General features: G+C 52.0%; 2 protein-coding genes across 46 annotated transcripts in view; one reads left to right on the top strand and one right to left on the bottom strand.

Moving 5' to 3' along the window:
- LOC100350807 (uncharacterized) overlaps nucleotides 1-26,591 on the bottom strand; it is a 110,217-nt gene that overhangs the window by 40,358 nt on the left and 43,268 nt on the right. For 11 of the 44 annotated variants that reach the window (XM_070058062.1, XM_070058057.1, XM_070058048.1 and 8 more), the window contains one exon: nucleotides 24,207-26,160. Coding sequence is in view for 18 of the 44 variants with exons in the window: in XM_070058020.1 (XP_069914121.1) it covers nucleotides 9,219-9,366; nucleotides 26,040-26,160 (269 nt within the window). In the remaining 26 variants the exon portion in view is untranslated. Of the gene's footprint in view, nucleotides 1-998; nucleotides 2,938-8,404; nucleotides 26,161-26,591 lie in introns of those variants that run through there. The other 33 variants (XR_011382511.1, XR_011382514.1, XR_011382512.1 and 30 more) reach the window with 12 other exon arrangements.
- On the top strand, nucleotides 389-11,846 carry LOC138845411 (TBC1 domain family member 3D-like). 2 transcript variants are annotated; one of them, XM_070058014.1, is made up of 14 exons: nucleotides 389-517; nucleotides 1,100-1,169; nucleotides 1,331-1,416; nucleotides 2,470-2,512; nucleotides 2,914-2,994; nucleotides 3,407-3,514; nucleotides 4,603-4,712; nucleotides 5,973-6,021; nucleotides 6,582-6,702; nucleotides 7,261-7,355; nucleotides 7,741-7,806; nucleotides 8,340-8,439; nucleotides 8,970-9,122; nucleotides 10,281-11,846. In XM_070058014.1, exons 1-14 carry the CDS (start codon nucleotides 501-503, stop codon nucleotides 11,426-11,428), a joined length of 2,247 nt encoding a protein of 748 aa, XP_069914115.1. In that variant the 5' UTR covers nucleotides 389-500; the 3' UTR covers nucleotides 11,429-11,846. The 2 variants fall into 2 exon arrangements, with proteins under 2 accessions (XP_069914115.1, XP_069914114.1); XM_070058013.1 differs by having other exon boundaries at nucleotides 429-1,169.

The raw sequence follows: 26,591 nt of genomic DNA, 5'->3' as shown, positions 1-26,591 counted from the left end.
GAGTCTCCATTCAGGTCATTGCAAGGGCAGTCCCGAGTGTGGGGACCTCAGGGAGATGGACAGGCCATGATGGGGCTCCCTGTGCCACCTTGTATTCATAGAGAAAGGCTTTCACAGTTGTGCTGTAATAAAATTGCAGAGGAAGAAAGGAGGGGCAGGAGGTGCAGGTTGCCTGAGACTTGGGACCGTTACGGCAGGTGGCAGAGGGCCCTGGCACCCCTGGTTCTGGGGCAGTTCTGCCAGAGCCCTGCCCTCTTCACCTGGGCCCTGGGGAGAACACAGGCCCCACTTCTGGTGACTTTTTATGAAGCCGGGATGAGAACCCTGACCCCTTGCCAGAGCTGTGTGTCACTTGGGATTGGCTGGCAGGATTCTGTGACATCACAGTCACTGAGAACTGTGCACTCTGGGTTGTCGGCAACCAGCGGTCAGTAGTGCATCTACTGCCCAACTGACCAGATGTTGGTAGCGTAGGCAGGAGGCACTTTTGCTAGAATCCAATGGATTCGCGATGGAGGTGAGTGGGACTTGCTCTGTGCATGAGCTGTGACATGGGGAAGGTCACGCCAGGTGGGTGGCACTGGTCTCCCACGCCAGGTTCCATGAGTGATGTGGCTGAGCTCTCAGTGGGCCCCTGTGTGCAGAGCGTGTATACAGTCGTCTCATTCCTCCCACTCTGCTGGTCATCAGTGTCGAATGGGCCTTGGTGTGAGTCTGTGTCAGACACGGGTTCAAGACTAGGTGTTGGATCAGCTGGTATCAGGTGGGGCAGCGAGGCTGGCTCTGAGAGCCCTAGAGACGCGGGGGCTGGGAGAGGGCCAGGGAGACCCTTGGACTTGGGCTCCCTGGAGGACACGTGGATGCCAGGCTGGGAGAGGAGCATCCTTTCCCAGGGCAGGGGAGGCAAGGTGGGGGCTGTCCTTCCCCAACTGTCCCTAGTCCCTGTGCTCTGGACAAGTCATCCTCCTGGGACCCGACCACCAGGTGCCCGCCCACCTGGCTGTGTGGCTGTCCCCCCTCTGACCAGGGGGACAGCCCTCAGGGCAGCAGTTCCCGTGGGCTCCCTGTGCTGGCTCACATGTGCGTGTGTGTCTTACAGATTGGATATGGACGCCCTGAGGTCCGGCAGGGCCCAGGAGCGAGCAGGGATCATCTTGAAATATGAGCAGGTACGGGCCAGGGTGCTGGGAGAGGAGGTAGGACCCTGCCTCAAGTACTGTGCCTGTGAGAGCCAGACCCCACCTCCCTGGGGACACAGTGGGGAGGGTGGCTCAGCTTCCCTCAGTGACTGAGACCCGGACTTCTCACCTGGGTCCCCTCTCCCCTGCAGGGTCCCCGTAAAGGGCCCCAGTTTCACCTGGGAGAAGAGGACAACGAGAGTGGAGCCCTTGTCCCAGACAAACTTGGCTTCCTGCGGTGAGTCCTCTGCACCCCGATCCACCCAGGGGAGGGACCAGGGTCAGAAACCCCACCATTAGGTAGCACACCTGTCCCCAGGCCCCCTCCTTGATCCAAGCTGTTGTCACAGTGCAGGCACAGGTCAGCGTGTGGCCAGAGCTGATGACCCAGTGAGTGAATCCAAACTGCAGGCAGGGACAGAACTGGACATGGGGCAAGCACGGGGCACACTGCCTCTGAGGCCTCTGTTCATGCTAAGTAGAGGGGGTGGCTTGAGGGTCTTGCCCTGCTCCTAGGGGACACAACCGGGCCATCAGCATTCCAGAGCTGTGGCCACAGGGTTGGGGCATCAGCCTAGAAGGTGGCAGTTGTCCAGGAGGTACCTGGGTCTCAGGGGCCAAGCTAAAGGCTTAAAGGCCTGGCCTGAGGGAAGGCCAGGGATGTGACCTCAAGGCTCCGAACCTGCCTGCAGGCTTCCCCAGTACAGACCGGGACAGAGGGGTTTGCAGCGGAGGGCACTGTGCTGGGAGGAGTGGGACCTGAGGGCAAGAGACAGACTTGGAGGCCCCGTGGCTGGAGGGTGGGCTCCGGTGACCTAGAGGGATGGAGCCGTCTCGGCCACCTTAGCTCTCGGGGATGGGGGTTCTGGCTCCATGTTGTGCCAGAACCTGGAGAAAAAGCAGGAGCCGATTGGTGGAGAGATGGCCACGGTCCGGGCTGAGGAGGGTGAGGTGGGGAGCAGGCACCTCAGGCAGCCAGTGCATAGGGAGGAGGGTGGGCAGGGGGGTACCCAGGGAGGTGTGGTGGTCCCAGGTGCTTCGAGTCCCAGCTGCACACTCACAGCACTGGCAGCAAGGGCTCCTCCCTGGCCCTGGGCTCCCTATGCTCACGGTCACAGCCCCTGCTGGGTGTCTGCCTGCAGCATGGCTGCCCCCTCCCTGCCCTTCTCTGTGCCCTGGGCTGCACCTCAGCAGGGTGAGGAGGACACAGGTCCTGTCCCAGCCTTGCTGGGAAGTGGACCATGCGTGGTTCAGTGCCCATTCTCATGGTGTTGTCTCTCTTGCCTTTCAGTAAGCAGAAGCCGCCCAGGCATGGATGCCTGGCAGTGCAATGGGTAAGCTGACCTTGGCCATGGACTCTTCATCTAGGAGGCAGAACTAGCAGGCCTGTGGGTATAGGCAGTGCTTAGGGGAGTGCCATATGGTCCTCCAGGGACAGCAGTCCCCAGGAGATCTGTTGAGGCCCACATGCCCCAGAGCAGGCCTGCAGCTCTGAGGTCCCCACCTGTGGGCCACTGTGACCCACTTTCCTGGATGAGATGGGACTGGCTTGAGGATGGCTTGTCCTGTGGGCAGAGCCCAAGCCCCTGAGGCTCCCCTAGTTGGAAGGTCTGGGTGCCGTGGTCTGCCCCTTTGCTGGCTCCTCCCAGCTGAGTTGTCCACAGCCTCCTGAGCTGCATCCGTGGCTTCTCCAGAGGACACTGCTGGGCTCACACCATCCTGTCTCCATTCCCAGCATAAACATCAGGAGGGCCGCCGACTGCAAAAATGGAACAAGATGCTGCGAAATTTCACCAAGTACCGCAGCAGTGAGAAGGTACCTGGACCTGAGGGCCCCTGGGGACCACTGAGGGTGGAGTTGGGATGGACAGTGCCCATCGCTGTGCCTCTCAGACACAACTGTCCTGCCCTGAAAGGACACAGGTCATCTCAGCCCAATGCCCTTGCACCCAGGACACTGCCGCAGTAGAAGATCCAGTCTCCCCTGGGGCCACTCCCAGATGCAGGGCAGGCACAGTTCCTGGTGCCCTGTGTGGGCAGTGAGTGCACCACAGAGCCTGCACTGAGCCCTCGGCCCTCCTCTCACTGTTGGGTCAGGAGGCCCAGGTCCAGGCAGATCTGGGGACACAGCACAGAGCCCAGGGCTCCCCTTCCTGCTGTCTCACCCTACGCTCCCCCCCAACAGAGGGCCTGGGGCGGGTCTCACCAGAGCCTCCTCTCTCCTGTAGTTCCACCGGAGAATTGAGAAAGGCATCCCTGCCCAGGTGCGCGGCAAGGTGTGGGCCATGATGCTCTCCGTGGATACCAGGAAGGCCCAGAACCCTGGCAAATTCGAGGTATGGCTCTGCGTGCAATCTGAGGCAGGCCGACCCGCTTGGGCCTGCTCAGGAGCGCAAGGCTCCCGTGTGGTGGACAAGTAATGCCAAGGAGGAGTGGTCATTTGGTTGGGGCCCCCACCCGGCCCTCCCCTCTGCCTCATCCACGTCTCCCCAGAAGCCTCCTCCATGTCTCCCCACACACAAATGGGCCTGGACACAAGGATCCGGTCAGGGCCACAGCCCTCATCCCTGTGGTCCTGCCTTGCCTCTAGGCCCAGGACTGCCCAGTGCCATTGTGCTGGGTCCTGAATGGATAGAGACGGCCTGGAGTGAGGTGGAAATCCTGTGTGCTAGGGCCCTCAGCTGGCTCTGTCCCTAACGGCCCTCCCCACACCTGACCCTGCTTGTGCGTTTCTTATGCTCGCCGGGCCCTGCCCTCACCTGGGCCTTCTCATGCCTGGCCTGGCCTCAGCTCACCCAGCCCCCACCTGGCCTGCTGGTTCCATCCGTCAGAGTCAGCTCTCAACTGCTTCTGGGAATGAGGGCTGATCCATCAGAGGGCTGGCCCCGGGCTGTCACCTCCCTGGCTGACATCAGGGAGCAAGGAGCAACTGAGCCGCCAGCCCCGCCCTCGCCCAAGTCTTCAAGTGGGGGCTGCCCCTGGGGCCAGCTCCAAGTCCAAGAAGGGTGTCCACTCTCTTGATGGAGCTGGGGCTCTCCTGCAGGGGGCAGCCCTGAAGGCTGGTCAGGGTGAGGCTGACTCCTGTCCTGTGGGGCCTGAGAGCCCAGTGAGGAGGCTCGGAGGCCTGATTCAGTCTCTTCTGCTCTGGGAAGGCAGAGGTAGCACAGAAGGACATTGGCAGAGCCCCTGGCCTCAGGCTGACTGTAGCGGGTCCACAGTGGCCCCTCTGCCGGGCACTGGGGGTGGTGTGGACACTAAGGTGAGTGGGGAACCCATGACCCTCCCTGGATCAGGGGAATGAGCTTCCCTCAAGGGGAACTCTCCCTGCCAACCAGAAGAGCTGATGTGGCTTTGGGGTGCTTGTGTGACAGTGGGGGTTGGCTCGTCCTGAGGCTGGCCCCTCCCCCTCGGCCCTGCCCTGCAGGAGATGAAGGAACGGGCCAGGTTGTGCTCAGATCAAGTCCAACAGATCGATGAAGATGTAGCACGCACGTTCAGAAGTCACATCATGTTTCGAGAGCGATACGGAGCCAAGTGAGGCCTCTGGGCTGGAGGGGCCCTGGGGGAGGGAGGTGCAAGGGTCCTGGGACACATGGGGTCCTAGGAGAGACGTGGGCTCACACCTAAAGCATAATTCCTGTAGGACAGAAAAAAATGGATCCATGGCCTTCTATTTATACTGAACAGTTTGCTTTCCCAAAGACACTTTGGTGGGAATGAAATGAAAAGGAACACAAGGGGAGACAGTATTTGCAAAATACAGAAAATGAAGTTTGTAAATCTCAATAACAACAAAGCAAATGAGGGTTCCCTGCCCTGACATGGGCCAAGGCTCAGGAGGGCCCCTGCATGATGGCACACACAACTCTCCTACTCAACGCGTGAAAACATGCTTAGCACCTAAACCACAACGGGGCACCAGCGCACAGCTGTGAGAATGGGGGAACTAAGACCACTGAACGCCGGGTGCTGGGGAAAACGTGAGGTGAGCGCAATTCCGGTTCGTTGCAGGAACAGAGCACAGTGCCCAGGCCCCCAGCAGCACCCAGGGCCATTTCTCACAATGAGAGACACACACCTTCCACATGAACCCCCAGCACACACGCACATTTACACAAGCACCAGAACAGCTGAGTGCATAAAACCCTCACGCAAGATGCAGGGTTGTGTTCACAGTCACTGGACGCAGGACTACCCTGCACGATGCTCAGTGGGGAAACGGATAAGCAACCCGTGTCACAGCTGAATCCGAGAACAGGATTCAGTGAGAGGCAGGACGAGGCTCGGCCCTGGGCTCACCTGGATGCATCTCAGGTGCATCCTGCTAAGAGAGGAAGCATCCCTCAAAGGCTACACGTGCTATGATCCACTCACAGGACGTCTGCAAGAGGCCAAACTCCAGGACACACAACAGGGCAGTGGTGGCCACGGGCTGGGGGAGGTGGGGAGTTTGGCCACAGAGGCTCATGGGGAACAGATAGGCCACAGGAGCTGCTCCCTATCAGAATGAACGTGCATGGGAGGCTGACTCTCCATGGCTTAGACCCACGGGACTGCACTTCCCACAGTGGGACGCTCACCTCTGCAATGAACACCCACCTGGGGAAACGAAACTGCACATGACTGCACCCTGGGAGATGTGCATGTCCCTGCAGGCAGCACTCACCCACACGGTGGACTGCTCATGAGCAGAGTATCAAGGGCCCTGCGTGTGGCTGTCAGGCTCTGTTAGGCAGAGCCACACTGAGAGCCTCGGCAGCACTGGACGCACAGCCTCTGTCCTCTCTCTTCCAGACAACGCTCCTTATTTGAGGTGCTCCTCGCATACTCAATGTACAACCCCGTGAGTATTCTGCGATAACGTTCCAAGGTCATATCCAGAGCTGTCCATGCAGGGTGCCCCTGGTCACAGAAATCCTAGCCTGGGTTGAGGGGGCCTCTCTAATCCACAAGGCAGAGACTGAGGGGTAGAGTTCAAGCTCATGGCCTCCTTGGCCCCAACCTCAAGTTCTGGGGCAGAACGGAAGCCTTCTCCTGGGCTGGGCTCTGTTCTGGCCCAGGCAGGCCTTACTATGGTGCTTCTTCCTCACGTCTGCAGTGGGGCCCAGCAGGGCACCTGTGCAGCAGAGAGCTCCAGAGGCCATCACGGGTGTGCAGTCTGCACTCCCACAACAGTCTTCCCCTTCCTGACATCTGGGGTGGGGCTCATACCTCTTCTTAACCCTGCACAGCCTGCGCTCAGACCCTGCAGGATTCTCTCCAGGAACTTTGAGAGATCCTGACACCCAAGGGGCAGCAGTGGGGCCTGGTGGTAATGCTCAGCTCTCCCAGGAGAGGTCACCCTTGCCACGTGAGATCATCCCAGCCAGGGAGGTCCTTCTGATGTGTTTTGTGTTCTTCCAGGAATTGGGCTACAGCCAGGGCCTAAGCCACGTGGCAGCCCTGCTGCTGATGTGGCTGAGTGAAGAGGATGCTTTCTGGGCACTAGTCCAGCTCATGGGGGACAGCCAGCACGCGATGCATGGTGGGTGATGGGTGTGGTGGGCGTGGTCCTGCAAGTGCAGGGATGGGCATGCAGACAAGTGACTGGGACATTGTCCCTCACTGGCTGCTACGTGCATAGGGCGGTCTCCCTCAGAATGCTTTCTTAGAAGCCAGGGCCGGCAGAGGACCCAATACCAAGCCATACCCCTCACTTCCCATCACACAAAGGTCCTGTGCCTTGTCTTTGACAAATGACCCTTAGGTCTCTACTGGCCTTACTGCTTCACATCTCTACTCAGACTCCCACCCACTGAGCCACACCCTTGCAGAAGGAGCATCCATTCTAGGGTGACCCCTCCTCACCCTGAGTGTCCAGATGGCCCTGAGGCACCCAGTGTGACTGCAGTCAGCCCAGAGGTCACCTTAGGCAGCCTGCCCTGGGCTGTCAGCTGTACCCCCCCTTCCCCTGAGGCTCCCCTGCCTGTTAGAGCTTCCCCTGACCCTCCATGTTCAGAAAGAACCCGCCCCAAGCCTTTGACTTTCCAGCCTTCCCGGGAAGACACTCTGAAGTGAGGGCCGGGGGGTTGCTATTACTCAGATTTCTACACACCGGACTCCCCAAAACTGGAGCGATTCCAGCACCACCTGGGAGCTATCATGCGTCGCGTGCTCCCCTCCCTGGAGAAACACCTGGTAAGTAAACATCTCCTTTCTCCCCTCGGGGGCTCTGTGCTGAGGGAGGGGAGGACAGAGAGGGGTCCTGACTGCTTCCTGGGCCAGGGGAGGCTACGTCCTCACCAAGACTTTCCTTGTTACTGGGGTCTGTGGCAGCTTGGGTGTTGGTGTGTTTTCCACCACTTGTTCCCCCAGAGTTTGTGTAGATTGAAGGGAGATGCTGTCCCCAGGGTAGAGTGGACTGAGGGACCTGTGTCCTTTCAGGAATCTGCATCGCTGGGAGGGGGGATGCACCTGCTGCTGGGCTTCCTGCACCCAGGGGCTCTGCCACAGGGCTCAGATTAGAGGGAGTCAGGCCTGGGCCCTGGGCCCTGGGCCCTGAGCCCCCTCTGCCTCTTCTCAGGAGAAGGAGGGTGTGTGCCTTGAGGACTACACCGCCCACTGGTACATCCAGTGCTTCCTGGATGGGGTAAGTGCCCCAGGGACCCCTTGCCCAGGGAAGCTCCTGCCCCAGTACCTGGCTCTCTTGACCTGGTGGTCTCTGACTCTGAGCTCCCCCAGCCCCAACAGACACAGGAGGGAGCCTGCTGTGCAGACCAGGCAGGCCCTGCTCTGCTGAGGGTGGTCCAAGCTGAGGCTGAGCCTCAGGGACAGCAAGGAGGGGACAGGTCCCACCAGGACCCATCCTGAGAGCCTGGCAAAGGCCAGAGCCCTACAGTGAGAGGCAGCAGATCCATAGACCCTGGGTGCCACAGGCTGGTTTCAGCACAGCCCAAGGGCTGACCCCTCCCCCAGGTCCCTGGGCTGTCTGGCATCTCCAGGGTGGCTTCCAAAGTGTGCAGAGCAGTCCGCGTGGCCCCAGGGTCCTGGATAGGCCTTGGTACTCTTTCTCTCTGGGCTTCTAGGGCACAGCTAGGATGCCCTATGACACTGCACACCCACCCACTGTGGGTCCTACTAAGGCCCTGATGCGTGGGGTCCTCCAATGCCTCTGTTCCCCAGGTGCCGTTCCCCCTGGCACTTCGGATGTTCGACATTTACATCCTTGAGGGCGCGCACGTACTCACCGGCATGGTGTACACCGTCCTCAAGGTCCACCGAAGTAAGTCCTCAGGGCCCACAGAGGCCCGGGTGCTGGGGATGGAGGAGTTGGGGGGGTCCCATGCTTGGCCCGGGTGAGCAGAACCTAGGGGAGGGACGAGTTTTCTGAGTTCTTGGCCAGCTTAGGGGGCATTGCGAATCCCGTTTCATCCCCAACCCCCAAAAATGGCGCCTCCCAGCCTGACACCCACCCCCATGTCCAGAGCCCATGTTGAAGATGCCCCGGGACCACATCCAGGAGTTCCTGCATGTGCTCCTTCCCCACTGCCTGGCTCTCTTGACCTGGTGGCCTGTGACTCTGAGCAGGGCTGAGCTTCCCCAGGCCCAGCAGACACAGGAAGGAGCCTGCTGTGCAGACCAGGCAGGCCCTGTCCTGCTGAGGGTGGTCCAAGCTGAGGCTGAGCCTCAGGGCCAGCAAGTGGGGGACAGGGCCAGGGTCAGGGGTTGCAGCAGAAACAAGGGTTGGAGCAGCCATGGTGGCTACGCCATGCCTAGGGCTCCTCCTAGCCTGACACCCACCCCCATGTCTAGAGCGCCTGATGAAGATGTCCAGGGACCACATCCGGGAGTTCCTGCAGGTGACCCTGAAGCAGGCCTGGTCACTGAGCGAGGATGCAGTCATCAGGCAGCTGCGGGCCTCCATGCGTGAGCTGGGGAAGCTGCAGTGCCTCCTGCCTCCCGAAGGTGAGTCCAGCACACGGCCCCGTCCCATGCTCCCTTGGGGGAGTCAGTAGTGGGAGTGCCAGGCCCTGGCAGCCCCACCCAGGGACTCACCTCTTCCTAGTCCTCCTTGTCCTCCCTGGGCTCAGCAGTTCTGCTTTCAGGAGCTTCTGACAGCATGGCCTGGCGGGGCCTCGGGCAGCTTCCCTGGATCCTCCTGCGGGGTGGTCCAGCCGGCACTGGATCCCCTTCAGCCATCTGAGGACCCCTGGAAGGCCCAGGTGCCCTGAACCCAGTAGTGGGGGCCGAGTCCACTCCTGTGAGCAGGGTGGGCGCAGAGGCAGGCACTGGGGGCCCCCACGGCAGAACCCAAGTTCAGCTGAGTGTGGGCTCTGCAGTCCTAGCCTTGGGCCAACAGAAGTCAGCAGGACCCGGAGCAGCAGTGGCCTCTGGGCTCTGGTGCAGAGGGGTCCCCGTTCTTGTCCCCTGCTGACAAGGACCTGAGCACCTGGGTCCCCATGCAGAGCAGAGATGGCTTTGTCCCAGCTCTAGAGGCTGGCAGTGGGGGCCCAGGGGCAGCCTGTTCAGACACTGGGAAGTCCCCACTGTGCTTCCAGGTGCTGCCTCCCCTGGGTGCTCGTGAGACAGAAGCAATGACAGCCCAGTTTCACCGGGAAAGGGACTGTGGCCCAGGGGCAGAGGACACAGGGAACCCCTGCCACCTCTTTGGAAACCACATTCCCTGTCCCCGAGGGCCTGGCCAGACCCCATGTCTGCCCCACAGCCCCAGCTCTCACCCCCATCATCTTAGGCTCAGTTCCCTTCCTACAATTGAGGAGGGACTCAGATGCGGGTAACTCAGCCAATGCACTGTTAGGGCCCAGGATTTCAGGTGGGGTAGGTAATGGGGTCCTGAGTTGGTGCCAGCAGTCTCCAGAGATGAGAGAGTGAGGTGGGGGGCTCAAGGCCTGTCCAGTCTGTGGGCTTTGAGGGGAGAACCAGAGGTGTCCCTGTCATTCCCATGGCCCAGGCTGCATGCACCATTCCTTCTGCGGCCAGCAGGCTGGAGGTGTCCTGAGCATCACACCGAGTAATGGGGACCCCAAGGGTCAGGTCAGGGCAGGCACCCTGCAGGCCAGATGGTGGCCGTGGAGAAATTAAACCCATCTGTTCTTTTTCCAGATAAGCCAACCGAAGATGGCAGCCCGGCCCTGCAGGTGCTGCCTGGCTCTCAGGAGCGCGCTCCCCCACCAGTGTCCATCAAGACCATCGTTGAGCGCAAAGGCTGTCACCCTGCTGCTGCAGCTCTCCAGGAGCCAGCGGGGGCTTCAGCTTCTGTCCCCGGGGAGACCGGTCCTCTCGGATCTGCCGTCCAGCCCGACTCCAAGCAACACACCAAGGAGGAGAAGGGCAGTCGTGGCGAGAGCAGCACCCAGCCCTGCGGCCAGGGCTCCTCCACGGGGGCCTCAGGGTCAGGGGGCGCCGCCCACCTCTTGGGCCCACAGTGCTCCTGGCTGGACGAGCCAGGCCCCCTCCGGCGCTGGACTTCCCTGACCAAACTCAACGTGACCTTCCAAGATGACTCCGACTCTGAGGACGAGGAGTACTACAGCGGCCTGGAGAAGCAGGAAGAGGACGAAGAGGAGGAGGAAGGGGAGGAAGACCAGGCTGCTGAGTGTCCTGCGTCTCCCTGGCCAAAGCTGCTTCGGGACCTGAGATTCGTCCTGCCCGAGACAATTTTTGAAGAGGACGAGGAGGGAGGCTGTGAAGAGGGTGCCTCCCCAGAGCCCTCGTCCCCAGCCCTGTCTGTGAAGTCCTCAGAGTCTCTGCGTGGCCCAGGCCTCTTGGCCCCACAGAGCTTGCAGAGCAGGGGAGACCTGTCCCGATGGGGGGGCCTCCCAAATCTCAGCCCGCCTGTCAAAGGCGCTGATTTCTGGCCCCTGGAGCTGGGTGGCCAGCAGGGTCTCAGGGCCCCTCCCCCACCTGCCTCAGAGCCCCTGGATCCCGGGCCCATGCAGGCTGTGCCAGCCCTGGGAGCAGGGCTGAAGACGCCCTCCCTGCATGGGAGCCCCATGCACTCTGGGGACACTCACGGGCTGGAGCCTGCAGGAGCCAGCTCTGCACTGGGAGACCAGGCCTGTGTGCCCTCCCTGGCTCGAGGCCTCCTTGCTGCCCATTCCATGGAGGAGCTGGATGTGTGTGGGCACCTGGAGGGGAAGAACAGCCCACCAGGTGTCCAGCTCAGACGGGCCAGAAGCTTAGGCTGTCTGAGCACAGCGGCCTCCCCGATGGACAAGGCTCCTCTCTGGAGCTCCTCTCCCCCATCCTGAGGCTTCACCCATGCTCATCTCGGCCAAGGAGGCTAGCTTGTCTATGCCCGCCGGCTTCCCTGATGGTCAAGGCTCCTCTCTGGAGCTCCTCTCTCCCTCCCTGAGCTGCCTCACCCTAGCTCAACGCGGCCAGCATCTAGCTTCTCTTTGCCTGGCATCCTCCCTGATTGACAAGGCTCCTCTCTGGAGCTCCTCTCCCCCACCTGAGCTGCCTCACCCTAGCTCAACGCGGCCAGCATCTAGCTTCTCTACGCCCGGCATCCTCCCTGATTGACAAGGCTCCTCTCTGGAGCTCCTCTCCCCCACCTGAGCTGCCTCACCCTAGCTCAACTCGGCCAGCATCTAGCTTCTCTATGCCCGCCGGCCTCCCTGATGGACAAGGCTCCTCTCTGGAGCTCCTCTCCCCCTCCCTGAGCTTCCTCACCCTAGCTCAACTCGGCCAGCATCTAGCTTCTCTTTGCCTGGCATCCTCCCTGATTGACAAGGCTCCTCTCTGGAGCTCCACTCCCTCACCATGAGGCCTTATCCTAGCTCAACTCGGCCAGAAGCCTAGCTTCTCTATGCCCAGCACCTCCCGCCTGACAAGGCTCCTCTCTGCAGCTCCTCTCCCCTCCCTGAGCTTTCTCACCCTAGCTCAACTCGGCCAGCATCTAGCTTCTCTATGCCTGGTGGCCTCCCCAATTGACAAGGCTCCTCTCTGGAGCTCCTCTCCCCCTCCCTGAGTGGCCTCACGCTGGCTCATCTCGGCCAAGGAGCCAGTCCACTGCCACAGTTGCTATGGGCACCCTCAGAGCAGGAGATGAGATAGGACATGAACCCAGGCACCTGTGGGCTGCCACATACCCCTCCCGCCTTTGTGAAGGAACCCTCGGGAACTTCTGCCCCTTGTTGATTGTGTATTAAATGGTTTCAGAATGCCTTTGATTTTGTGACCCCTGGAGCCGAGCTGCCACACAGGGTCCCTGAGTCCTTTGCAAGTGGCTGGAGGTGCCACAGCCTCCAGATGCAGTCAGAGACCCAGCTTGGGGTGCTCCATCACTTCCTGAGATTGACCTGTGCCCAGCGTGGACCAGAGGAAAACTGGAGGAGCAGCAGTGGCTGGGTACATGTGGTCTTTGGGACAGTTCAGGAGTGTGGGCCCAGCCAAGGGACCAGGCCCATGATCACCTCTGTGCACTGTCCTGGGTGTGTGGGCACCAGGTTCCCACTCTTCTTTCCTCCCTGCCCCATCTCACAATCCAGCATCTCATGGCCTGAGCCTGCAAGAGGACCCCAGGGCACTTCTGACCACAGACCAGGATGCCAGTGGGTGGAGGCAGCCCCAGAATGTCCAGGTGGTCCTGGTGGCACACCTGGCTGGCCAGATGCCCACATGCCCTCTAGCAGCTCAGGCCTCCTGGGCTGCTGTCACAGTGGGTTCAGCTTCTCCAGGTCATGCTGTCACTAGGGGTCATTAGCATGGAGAATGTGTCCCCTGACGTTGGGAGAAGAGACTCCTGGCTCAGAGGCTCCTGGCCTGGAGGATCCACAGGGAAGGAGTCTGGAACCCTACCTTGGGCAGAGAGAGCATCCCAGTTCTCCAATGGTCCCTGACACTTGTAGCCTCTTCCTCAACCCACACGACCTCCAAAAGGCGACTAGGCCCTGTTCATCAGAAGCTACCTGGGTCATCCCAATGGGGCAGGTTAGGCCATAGCCATTTTCCCCTGGGTCTGGAAGGCCCAGGATTCTCTAGCTGTTGAGTCTGGTTTGGAGTTGACCACTCTGTACTCCGTTCTTGAATGAACCATGGCTGTGTCAGTGGCAGGACCCCAAGGGCTCAGAATCGCTGGTCCCCACAGGGTGCTTTTTGCAGAATCACACTGAGGCCAGAAGCTGACGAGATAGAGGGTGACAAGTGGCTACTGTGCTGATGACTCATCTCTCCAGGCTGGGGAGCCACAGCCATGGGCCAGTCCTGAGCCTGCTCCTGTTCTCCAGTGCTCGAGGCTGGTCCTCTTGTTCCTGGGAACCATAAGGCCATATTTTGGACTCTTCACCTGCTTCTTCTGCTCCTTATCTGGGGGAAGATGTGAGCCTGATGATGAGCTTACAGGCAAGGTTGCTACAGGGCAGGCAAAGTGGATGGGAAGGCCCCTGTCCAGGTCAAGCCTGTCCTGTGCTCCCTGCTCTGCCCTGGCTTCCTGGGTGGACCGCAGTGTACTCAGAGATGTGAAGGCATCCACCTGTCCAGGCGCATGCCCTAAACAGTGTTACTAATGGGAACGCACACCTAGAGACTTTCCTGGTGCCTATGTCCTTGAACCATCCTCCCCTGGTCAGCCATGTGCAGGGTGACCTGCAGACATCCGTCTCCATTGAAAGCCACCTGCCTTTGGTGACAGTCCTTTGCCCTCTCCTGGAATGGAGATTTCAGAAACCTGGTGCTCTTTCTTAAGATTTTCTCCTTTGTATCACTTTGCTAAATAGAAGAAATAAAAGGAAGCCAGCTATATTAATATTGGGTAGATTTCACAGAAAAGAATTTTATAAGAGATAAATAAACTTCAATATGTTTCAGGGGTCAATTCATCAAGTATATATAAGTATATATATATGTATATATATGAGTATATATATATATGTGTGTGTGTGTATATATATATAAATATAAAGCTAAATACTTACACACCTAATAAAAGTAATCCAAAAGATGTGAAGCACAAAAGCCAATGTAAATGTAAAGACAGGCAAATCCACAAGTGTAGTCAGAGCCTCCGTACCCTTCTGTTGACAATGGATGGAACAGCTGGAAGAAACTGAGTGTGGAAGACCAGGGCAGCCACACCAAGAGTCTGTCCTAGGTGCATCTGTCTGACACTCCAGCCCGCAACAGCAATGCGTGATTTGTTTCCAGGCACATGGAACCTTTACCAAGATGGGACACAATCTTGGCCACAAAACTAGTCTTAAGACAATTAAAATGACCAAAGTCATGCAAAATGTGTTCTCTGAACACAACGAAATTATATTTGAAAACAATAATAAAAAATAAAATCCCCACATAGCTGAAAATGAAGGTCTAATTTCCCTCTAAGTAGTGAATGGGTGGAATGGAAATTCAAAGGGAAATTAGAGATCACTCCAAACTTAATGAGATGAGAATTTGATAAATCAGAATGTATGGGGCATTGCAGGAGCTACTGTCATGGTATAGTGGGTCAGGCCTCTGCCTGCAGTGCCAGCATCCCATATAGGTGCCAGTTAAAGTTCAAGCTAGGCCCCTGCAACCTGTGGGAGACCCAGATGAAGCTTCTGGCTCCCGGCTTCAGCTTGACCTAGCCCTGGCTGTTGCAGCCATCTGGGGAGTGAACCAGTGGATGGAAGATCTCTTTCTTTCTCTCTCTCTCTCTCTCTCTCTTTCTGTAACTCTTTCAAATAAATCTTTAAAAACAAAACAAACAAACAAAAAAAGAAAGGATAGGATATTGCCAATGCTTACAGTGCTTACAGGGAAAATTGTAGCACTAAACATTTACATTAGAAATGAAGAAAGAGGGGCTGGCATTGTGGCGTAGCAGGTAAAGCTGCCGCCTGCAGTGCCAGCATCCCATATGAGCACCGGTTCGAGTCCCGGCTTTTCCAATTCCAATCCAGCTCTCTGCTAATGGCCTGGGAAAGCAGTGGAAGACAGCCCAAGGCTTTGGGTCCCTACACCCACATGGGAGACCTGTAGAAGCTCCTGGCTCCTGACTTCAGATCAGCACAGCCACAGCCATTGCAGCCAATTGGGGAGTGAACCAGCAGATGGAAGAACTCTGTCTCTCTGTCTCTCCTTCTCTCTCTGTGTAACTCTTTCAAAAATAAATAAATAAATAAATAAATCTTTGAAAGAGCTCTAACCAATGACTTCAATTTCTACTTTTGGAAACTAGAATAAGAAGGGGCTGGGGTTGTGGTAGAGTGAGTAAAGCCACCACTGGCAATGCCAGCATCCTATATGAGCATATATGACCTAGCTGATCCACTTCCAATCCAGCTCCCTGTTTATGGCCTGGGAAAAGCAGTGGAAGATGGACCAAGTGTTTGGGCTCTTGCCACCCATATGAGAGATCCAGATGAGGCTCCTGGCTCCTGGCTTCTGCCTGGCCCAATGTGGGCCATTGTAGCCATCTGGGGAGTGAACCAGCAAATGGAAGATCTCTCTCTCTCTGTCTCTACCTCTCTCTCTGTAACTGATTTCAAAATAAATAAAAATAAACAAATAAATACATGCTTTTAAAAAAGAAGAGAAACTAAAGTCCAAAATAAGTGGAAGAAACATTGGCAGTTTCTTAAAAAGTTACATATTCATATACATTTGCCACATGATCTAGCATTACATGAGCCACAACTTGCTCCCACCCAGAGTGTGCGTTAGTAGGAAACTGGATTCAGGACCCAGTCATTCTGACTTGGCATATAGGTATCTGATCCACTAGGCCAAATCTTCCCCTAACAGTATTGGAAACATATGCTTTATTAATGAAAGCATTCATAGAAGCTTGGCTTGAAATAGCCAGAAAATAGGAACAATCCAAATGTCCACTCATAAGCTAAAAGATAAGAAGTATATAGATATCCATGTAATGGAATACCATGTAAGAAAATACATGCAATAAAATGAATTACCGAAACAGTTATAAAGCTTAGATAAATCCAAAATAATTATGCTGCAGGGATGGAGCCCAAAACATCCCTACCCTCCAGAAAATCTCCACCTACTGTATTATTCCATTTACAGGACATGTAACAAATGCTAAATGCATAAGCTAACAGTGACAGAAAATAGATCAGTGCTAGAGATAAATGGTGACAGATGGTGTAAGTAGTTGAGTGTGTCTGGGAAGGTTAACGAGGAACTCAGGAAGCCCCCGGAGGTGCTGACATGTTCAAGACCGTGACTGGGGTAGTTGGTTTCACAGGTGCACACATGTCGAACCTGGTCAAATGCTGCCCTATCAACAGGGACATTTTCTCATATGCCAACTAAGCCTCAAAAGGCCTGTTATTAATATTATAACAACTAGAAAACAGGGAAACATCTTCAAGACATGAAAGAAGCAAAAGTATTTTTAAGACACAACATAAATCAATAAGCTTTGGACAGAGTAAAGAGTAATAGGTAGAAGCCTCAGAGTGTAAGGAAATATCACACAACAAACACAGTAACCACAAAAAGTTTATAGAAAATGGAATTAAAAGATAAATGTATTTCGGTTTTGAAATGTATTTTGCAATTAAAAGATAAATTTATTTTGAAATCCATGCCTCGCTTTTTATATAATTCATTTTCCATAAACCATTTGTGTGAAAATAACTTGCCTTTTTTAAAAAAAAAATCATTTGCGTGGCAGAGAGAGAGAGAGAGAGAGAGAGAGAGACGCACACATAGTGAGCTCCCATCATGCCCAAGCTGGGAGCCAAGAATTCAACCCAGATCTCACGTGTGTGCGGCAGGGACCCAACTGCTTCAACTGTCGCCTGCTGCCTCCTAGGATCTGCCTCAGCGGGAAGCTGGAATCAGGAGCCAGGACTCAAGCCCAGGCACTCTGACACGGGATGTGGCTCTCTTAGGTGCTAGAAATACCCACCCCTATATTTAATTTTTAACGCCATTTTCCATGAACTTTTCAAAGCACCCTCCTCTAGTGAACAAACAGACATATCCAAAATACATGAAGAATTCCTTAAAATCTTTGAGAAAAACACTGACCATATAACAAAAATGGTGGCAAGAGGTAATTTTACTGATTCTGTGATGGCCATATAAGCTACTGCTGGAGTCACGCAGCCTGCAGATAACAAGTCTGCCTTCCTTGAAGCTTAATGGGAAAAACACAGAAACAAAATCACACAAAGGCACCGGAGAATGAAGAGAAATGCGCCGTATCTGGAAGGGACTTCAAAATTTGGGAAACAAAATAATACAACCAGAGGGAAGGGCAAAGTTGTGTGGGCAGCTAAAACTCTTAACAGTTAAGAGGATGTTTCTGTCCTACAAAGCCCAGGACAGACTGGAGTAACCACAGCCACTACGACTTGATTAGGAAAACCTACCCTCTCCCTCCACCAAAAAGAAAGCCAGAAGAGGGAGCACTTTTTCAAACAAAAAGCTAAAAAGAAGCAGTTTAAATGTTGCATGAACCAAACTCTCAACCCCAGAGGTAGAGAACAGACTCAAAGCCATACCGATAGAAATTTTTAGAAACTGAACTGTTGGGGCTGGCACCGTGGCTCACTTGGTTAATCCTCGGCCTGCAGTGCCAGCATCCCATATGCCGGGGGTGCCGGGTTCTAGTCCCGGTTGCTCTTCTTTCAGTCCAGCTCTCTGCTGTGGCCCGGGAGGTCAGTGGAGGATGGTCCAAGTGCTTGAGTCCTTGCACCCACATGGGAGACCAGGAAAAAGCACCTGGATCCTGGCTTCGGATTGGCGCAGCACTGGCCGTTGCGGCCATTTTGGGGGTGAAACAACGGAAGGAAGACCTTTCTCTCTGTCTCTCTCACTGTCTGTAACTCTACCTCTCAAACAAAAAAAAGAAGAAAGAAAGGAACTGAACTCTTATTGGAGTCAACAAACAAAGAAACACAGTTATCAACTGAGGTACAACCTAGTTAATATTCCTCAGGGGAAAATCTAAAATCCAGCATCTCCATATTAGTACAGGATACCGTGAAAACAAAATGCAACAAAGACCAATGAACAGTGACCTATTCTCAAGAGACAAAACAATCAGCTGAAACTTTCAGATCCCAAGATGATTTCGATACTGAAATTAGTAAACAAAGGTACCCAATTAGCTATGATAGTTATATTTCATAGATAAAGGAAAATGTGCTCATACAAGTAAAAGTTATGAAATGTAATCAGAAAATGGAAACTACACAAAGAATCTGAGAGGGCATTCTACAATAAAAATGCAGTATCTACCATTAGGGACACACTGTGTGTTTACATCAGAATAGAGATGAGGAGGACTAAGTGACCCTGAAGACAGGGTAATTGCAGCTATCAAATATCAGGGATGGGGGGAGATTTACAGGAGGGAGAGGTGGAGGCAGAAGTGTACACACACACACACACACACACACACAGGAGAGAGAGAAGAGAGACAACAGGGAGGGGAAGTTCAAATAAAAAAAAATGTTGGAGATGAAGTTTTCTAAATGTTTCAAGTTTTACTGACATCTAATGAATTGTTTAATTCCGTCTGTGATGTGTGATTGATACCTATTTTTAAGTCATATTCCTTCTGTGTCCTACATCTGGACGAGCAAACAGGAAAGTCCACGTGTGCTCTCTTTTTGCACCAGGGAGTGTTCAATCCATGCAGGATCATTCATCATGGCCTTAATCCCTCCACACAGTAAAATACCCAAGCCAATCCCTTGCCTTGCTCTTTCACGTCATTTCATATCTGCTTGGGAAACCTGCCCTACTCTCTCCAGAGAGTTGCATTAGATGAGTAATAAATTCAAACTCCACTGGTGTGTGTTTGGCATTATCAGACTTCATACATGCACTAGTTTTGTTTTTGTTTTCAGATGGAGACTTCATTCCACTTCTGTGGGGAATGACATCATGCATTTACAGAATTAATAAGCACATTTAAACCAATACAATTTAAACTCTCCCCCTCTCTCTCCCTTCTCTCTCTCTCTCTCTCTCTCTCTCACACACACACACACACACACACTCCTAGGAATACCAGCTAACATGCTGAAACAAAAAAAAGGGAAAATTTTAAAGACATTCAGAGAAAAATAACACAGTGCATATGGAGAATACTGATTTGATGACCATGATGGAGTTCAGAAGACAGTGTCAACACATTTTTAAATTTATGAGAGAAAAATAATATCAACAGAGAATCCTACCACTTTAAGAGTAACTATAAAATACGCACATTTTCAGAGGAAAAGGTAACTAAGAAAATCCACTGGCACTGGATCCCAGCTAGAACAACTACCACAACTTTAATAGGTGTGCACCATCAACATTTAGTCTTTAGAATACCAGGGTGGTGCTAAACTCCCTACAAAGCACAGGACAGTCACTAACAAAGAATACCCATCCAAAATGCCAGTGGCAGAAACACTGGGTATCACTAAGTTGAAACCTTTGTGATGGTAGAGTGGTGGTATGAGCAATGACAGATCAATTATGTTAGATATTAGGCTTAGTATCCCACTAATCTCTATGTATGCTTTCACTGTCATGCAGTTAAAAATAGTTTCCAATGTCTTCAACATGACAAGTGGCTTCTATGGAAACCCTACTCCCCATATCATACTCAAGGATGGGAGACTGAATGTGGTCTCCCTAGGATCCACAGCAATGCATAGATTTCAGCTCTTGCCACTCTCATTCTACATTGTTCTAGAAATTATATCCAGTACTATCACACTGAAATAAGCTCTATTCACAGTGGAAAACAGATGTAAGGCTGTCTTTATTTGCATGTACAATCTCATATATGGAATGTTTTAAGAAACACAAAGTGACCAGAACTAAAAATAGAGATCAGCAAGGTCTCTGAGTTCCAAATCAGTATATAAAAATCAAGGTTAACTACATATGTGAACAATGAATAATCCAAGTGTGAAATTAAGAAAACGATTCTGTTCACGACAGCACTGAAAAAAATATATGAGAAAAATAAATACATTCCTATACAGACATCCTTTAGTAACTGTGGGGCATTGTTTCCAGGACTTCCCGAGAATACTAAAACCGTGGCTGCTGAAGTCCTTCAGTACAAGGGCATAGTCTTTGCATACAACGTATGCACGTCCTCTTGTATACTTTGTCACTTCTAGATCTTATATTACCCAATACGATGTAAATGCTATGTAAACAGTTCTTGGACCATGCTGTTTAGGGAATAATATAAAGGAAAAACACTGGACATGTTCAATACAGTGCAATTTTGTTTTGGCAAATATTTTCAGGCCTTAATTGATTCAAGTCACAACTGCAGAATCCACAGAAGTTGGAGGGCTGACATGGAAAACTAAAAACATGACCAAAGGAACCTAAGAAAGACATGAATAAACTAAGAGCCACTCCATGTTTATGGATTGGGAGACTCAATATTGTCCAGATGCCATTTTACCAAAAATGATCAAAGGATTCAAACAATCCCTAACCAAATCTAGCAGAACTTTTTTTCTTTTTTCTGGAAAACATGGCCAGTTTGTTGTAAAATCATACAGAAATGCAAAGAACCTAAATAGGCAAAATAGGCAAAGCAGCTTTGGAAAAAAGGAACAGTTCTATGCATATAATAGATCCTACTAAAATGTGTTCTAAATTGATAATGAATTTGGATGCATGCATACGAGTAGTCTTTCATAACAAAGAAACTAAAAATAAAACAAATTCACATTAAAATTCTCCAATTCCATATATGTCTTCTGGGAATCTGCTACATGCCAGTTCATCCAGGTGCTGGAGTTACAGCTGCGAACCACACAGACTAGGGCATGGTTAATAAGCAAATAAATACCCACCACGTCAGAATGTAGGAACAACAGGAAAAATAAAGCAGTGCAAGAGAGACTGGACATTATTTTAAAGTAATCACCTGGGAAAGGTTCTCTCACAGAGAAGTATTTGAGCAGAGAGTTGATGACAATGGGAAAAGGAGCCATTCAAGTGCAAGTACAAGGAATATTCAACAATTTCAGAGCAAGTACCTATTTATGGTAAAATTATGCATGGGCTCCAAAAACTCTATGCACCAACATTAACTTTTCTTGCATTCCACTGCTCCAAGAACATTTTGAAGGACTCTGTCTGTATGGGGAGAAGAAGCATCCCAGGCAATAGAACAGCAAACAGCCAAACGCCAGAGGTGAGCCTGCCCCTGGGGAAGGACTGCCCTGACTCTGGAAGGAAGCAGGGAACAATGGTAGGACGCAGCAGAGGAGCACATCACGAGCCTTCTGAGCTAGAGCTGAATCAGTCTCTGAGAACAGGTTATAGGTGAAATAAAATGCAATCTAGAAACTCCGATGTGTCTGTCATCTAGAAGCCAAAACCCAGAACTTCCACTATGCTTGGTTTTATGGAAAACATATTCATTGATGTAGGATCCTCAACTTGGGTCTTATTCACTGGAAAGTCAGTAGTTTATTTATTCTAAAGACAGTTACAGAGAGAGAAGGAGAGGGAGCAGAAACAGGAGAGGGAGGGAGAGAGAGAGTGACTTTTCACCTGCTAGCTCACTCCCCAAATGACCACAACAGCTGGTGCTGGGCCAGGTCGAAGCCGGGAGCCTGTAACCCCATCCAGATCTTCCACGTGGGGGACAGCAGCCCAGGCACTTGGGCCATCCTCTGTTGCTTTTCTAGGTGTGTTAGCAGGGAGCTGGATCAGAAGTGGAGCATGTGGAACTCAGACCAACATGCATCTGGGATGCCAGCACTACAGGCAGAGGCTTAACCAGCTCTGCCACATACTGCCCTCCTCCCTTTCTCAACAGTCCACTCCCACCACTGCTTAGGGGAATAGGCCTAATTAATAATGCATCACACATCTGCCCCTTGCATGGTCACTGGGGCTCTGTACAGAAACACAGGACAAAGGCAATCTCCATCAGAATATAGTACAATCATGTGTTGCTTAATGATGGGGATATACGCTGAGCAATGCATTATCAGGCATTTCTTCATTTTGCTGTCATCACAGAGGGTAATCACATGAATGTGGATGGGATAGGCCAACCACATAAAGTGATCTTTTGATGCAGTAAAGAGACGTGGTAACCACAAGATGTATGAAGCTGCAACAAGCCCAACACAGCATGCTATTTTAAAGATTCCTTTGTAAGTCAAAGGAGTACACTCTAAAACAGTGTATGACATAGTACATAAATCAGTAACATGGTCGCAAATTTTCATTATCAGTATTATGCACTGTAGGGACAGGTGGTTAGCACAGCATATCAGATGTCACTTGAAACTGCGTTTCATTTCTTATAATTGTACCTAGGAAACACATGAAATCTATTCTCTGTGTATTAAAAAACTTAAAAATCAGAAAAAAAAAAGAATAAATAACTAAGTAAAAATGTAAGCCAAGGAAGGAAAAGATGGAGGGAGGGGGAATAAGCAGTGCCTGTATAATGCAATGAATCATTTGAAAAATGCTCTTGGAGAATAAAAGCAAGTCTTTAAAAGAGGATGTCCCTGGGAATGCCCACATCCCATATCACAGTGTCTGGGTTCAAGTCCCATCTCTACTCCTGATTCCAGCTTCTTTTAAATGTGCACCCTTAGAAGCAACGGGTGATGGCTCAACTGGTTGGGTCCCTGCCACCTACATGGGAGAGCCAGACTGAGTTCCCAGCTCTTTCCTTTGACTCGGCCCAGCCTTGATGTTGCACACATTTGAGGAATGAAAGAAAGGAGGAGATAGCTCCCCCTCTCTCAAATAGAATGTTAAAAATTGTATATAATGTACACAATTGTGCTGTACAACTGGCAGTGCAGTAGGTTTAGCTATACTGGCATCATCACACACACACACACGAGTAATGTGTTGCATTCCTATGCTACAATGGCTAAGACACCAACAGGTGATCAGAATTGTCGAGCTCCATTATAATCTTGTGAAATCCTGGTACATAATGTGGGACTAGAATTGCTTCAGACATGAGCAAGAAACTCAAGTCAGTACAACACGACACAGGGAACACACCTTACTTGTGTGTGTGTGTGTGTGTGTGTGTGTGTGTGTGAGAGAGAGAGAGAGAGAGGGAGAGGGAGAGAGAGAGAGAGAGAAAGAGAGCTGGCAATCACTGGGTCACTCCTCAGTGCCTGCAATAACCAGGGGGCTGATGCCAGGAACTGTAAACTGACACCCTTTGAAGTTCCCTGAGGAGGAAGGCCCAGAGCATGGGTTCTGCCTCAGGACCCAGGACCACATGTTGGAGAAGATGCCCATAAATGTCCTTTCCAGAGAAGAGCTGTTCTGGAAGGCAAGTTGGCAGCAGGGAGTAATTCTCAAACATGTCTGGAACCACTGCTCCCCTAACTTCACTGCTGAGGACTTACTGAAAGGAAATCACAAAACTCATAAACAGAGATGTATTTCAACATTGATCTTAACAGTGAAACCTCAGAAAGTAACTAGAAAGGACAGCGATGTGGGAATAGTTAAAGAAATTACAATGGGGATAAATGATTGAAAAACTATGGCCCCATCAAAAATGACGTTTACAAAGAATCTTTAACAACACAGGAAGATGTTGCTGATGGAATTTTAAACAAATCCCAGGACATGAATCTAAAAGCACACAGAGATCTCAACTGTTTTATCTCCCAGTTGATGTCTTCATCTCACTTAAAAACTCATTGTAGATACCTAAAAGTTGTAAACAGTGGTTCTTGCTAGATTCTGAGCATTTGGTGAGTTGAGAAGCTCTTCCGTTATTTTATATACCTTGCACATGATCTGTAAAGGAAGTGCAATGCTTTGATAACCCGAGGGGAAAGCATGCATCCTTTGGAACAAGGCGTAGGTCTCTCTCCCCTGGTGCATCTCTCACGCCGAGTGGACTTTCCTCTGCAGCCAACGCTTTCCCCAGCTCTCAGAAAAAGGCATTTAGAGGCCCTATGATGTGGCTTCTCTGAGGTTCTCCAGGACCTGGCTCAGGGATTGCTCTCTGCCTTCACATGGTCAGCTCACCTGCTCACTCAAAGCAGTAGCTTGCAGCATGTTCAGAGCTACCAAGATGAGGCAGTGACACAAAACTTCTATTGAAAGTGGTCTTTAATCTCAAAATGGACACTGATGAGACAAGGGTTGCACCTCCAAGTGATGTCCTAAAAGCTAAAGTATATGAAGTGTCAAGCCTGGGTCCATGGCATCAATATCACCCAGGAGCTACTGAAATGCAAGTTCATGGGCCTCACCCCAGACCTACTGCATGAATCTGCATTTAACAAGCTTCACAGGTGAATCTGCACACATTGAAGTCTGAGAAACAATGGAGGTGGCGGTAAGGCACAGAGGGTTAAGCCTTTGACACCTGCATCCTATATTAGAGTGCCGGTTAGAACGCTGCTGCTCTGCTTCCACTCTAGCTCCTGCTAATGTGCCTGGGGTGGCAGTGGAGAATGGCCCAAGTCCTTGAGCCCCTTTCATCCATGTGGGAGACACAGATGGAGTTCCAGGCTCCTAGTTTTAGCCTGGCCCAGCCTTGGGTGCTGTGGCAATTTGGGGAGTGAATCAGCAGATGGAAGACATGTCTTTATCTCTCTCTCTCTCTCTCTCTCCCTCTCTCTTTCTCTTTAATATCCTATCACTCTGCCCTTCAAATAAATAATAAATCTTTTCTTAAAAAAGCTATAGTTTCAGAAACACTGCTCAGCGAGATAAGTGTGTAACAACCTAACATCCTAACACAAACACTGGGGAGATGCTAAGAGCACACCTCACTTGATGCCAGCTCTGTAATCAAAAAGCTACACAACCTGGAAAAGTTGACCATCTTTGTCTAAGGGAGATAAACTATCCAGCTTTTAAGCTTGTGCATCTGCAAAATGGGAACAATCAGATATCTCCATCCTAGGGTTTGTATGGATCAAGTTAGGCAGCCTAAAACCCTTAGGATACTCGGTGGAACAGAGTAAGAATTAAATGATTTTTATCATCATGGCAAAGATTACGTATGACAGCTGTAAGGATCAAATGAGCTCATGAGTACACAAGGCTGCAGATGAAGAAGATTCCTGCACAGATATGCAGAGAGATTGTCTTGCAGATGTGCAGAACCATTCTTTACCCAGAAAGCCAACTGTGAAATGACAGTTGGAATAAAGAGTGAAAATACAGGCTTCCAAGAGGATTTGGACTCCGTGAGCCCCACTCCATGGTATCAGCAAGGGCCAGAGTTCCGTTTCCCTCCTTATTCCACTTCTTCCCTCTCAGAGAGAAGGCAACGGGATCCTTTGTTAGGAGACTTAGGGGAGGTGTGGTACATCTGCTCTGTCACTCCCCCAGGCATCATTACCAGGCAATCCCTCACCTACGGCAACTGCTGAGTCATTTTTGAAAAGTTTTCCCATTTCCAGATGTTAGGAGGCTCTGCTTTTGTGCCGCTGACCTAGGAGGAAGGGAAGTCAGGGCTTTCTACCTGCAGCATCAGCTGTCAAGCAAAGTGACTGACAGCCTTTGATGGAGAAATAGGTAAGAGGAAAGCTTTCAGTTGGTTCCCATCACCTTGGCCTTGAACAAATGCAGCAGGAAGATGTCCCAGGGAGACACAACTGAGCTTAAAAGGGGAAGAACAGAAGGGGCCCAGGGTGGGGAAACGTGAAGAGGGTCAGGGAAGGAGCAAGGAAGGAAACCCGTGGGGCAACAGGAACCTACTATCCCCCTGTGGATTCGGTTCTTGACCATGTGAACAAAACTGCAGTTACGTTGATCCGAATTCTGATGATCACAAAGCAAACTGACTGTGACATACATGGTCCTTAACTTTCCAAATTCTTAACAACATTCAGTTGTCTATTAGCCCATTTCTCATTGCTATACTGAACCACTGAGGTTGAGGAACCTTACAGAGAACAGAGAAGCACTCACGGTTCTGAGGTTCCAGGGGGCGGTGACAGCACTGGCTTTGCTTCAGGGAGTCTCGTGGCAGATGGCATCACAATGCAGGGATGCTTGGCAGAGGGAGAAACCACATCAGGAGACAGGAAGCCTGAGAGAGAGTCAGAGGTCATGTCAGGCTTTAATGACAACTCATTCTCACAAAGACTCACTCCAGAAATCCAGCATCCCCAGGCCCTTCCATGTAGCCTCACCTGTTAAAATTCCATCGTACCCTGGGAGCTAAGCTCCTAACACATGAACACTTGGGGGAAAGCACAATCAAACCTGGTCCGACTGCTCTTCTGGTACATTCCCTAGACAGGGCCTGCTGTGGTCTCATTTAATGCAGCACACAACACAGGCTTTAAATGTACATCTGGGGGCCACAGTTGTGGCATAGCGGGGTAAGCTGCCACCTACGGCCACAGCATCCCATGTGGGTGCCAGCTCAAGCTTTGCTGCTCCACTTCCAACCCAGCTCCCTGCTAATGCACGTGGGAAAGCAGTGGAAGATGGCCCAAGTGCTCGGGCCCCTGCACC

Source organism: Oryctolagus cuniculus, chromosome 15 (genome assembly GCF_964237555.1).
Source record: "Oryctolagus cuniculus chromosome 15, mOryCun1.1, whole genome shotgun sequence".
Classification (NCBI taxonomy): Eukaryota; Metazoa; Chordata; class Mammalia; order Lagomorpha; family Leporidae; genus Oryctolagus; species Oryctolagus cuniculus.
Note: the sequence above shows the minus strand (reverse complement) of the source record. Positions and strands in the feature narration are given on the sequence as shown.

Coding starts and splice junctions, on each gene's coding strand:
- LOC138845411 (XM_070058013.1), top strand. CDS start 540: ATGAGCTGTGACATGGGGAAGGTCACGCCAGGTGGGTGGCACTGGTCT. Junction 6,022..6,581: donor CATACTCAATGTACAACCCC/GTGAGTATTCTG, acceptor GTGTTCTTCCAG/GAATTGGGCTACAGCCAGGG. Junction 7,807..8,339: donor TCCAGTGCTTCCTGGATGGG/GTAAGTGCCCCA, acceptor TCTGTTCCCCAG/GTGCCGTTCCCCCTGGCACT.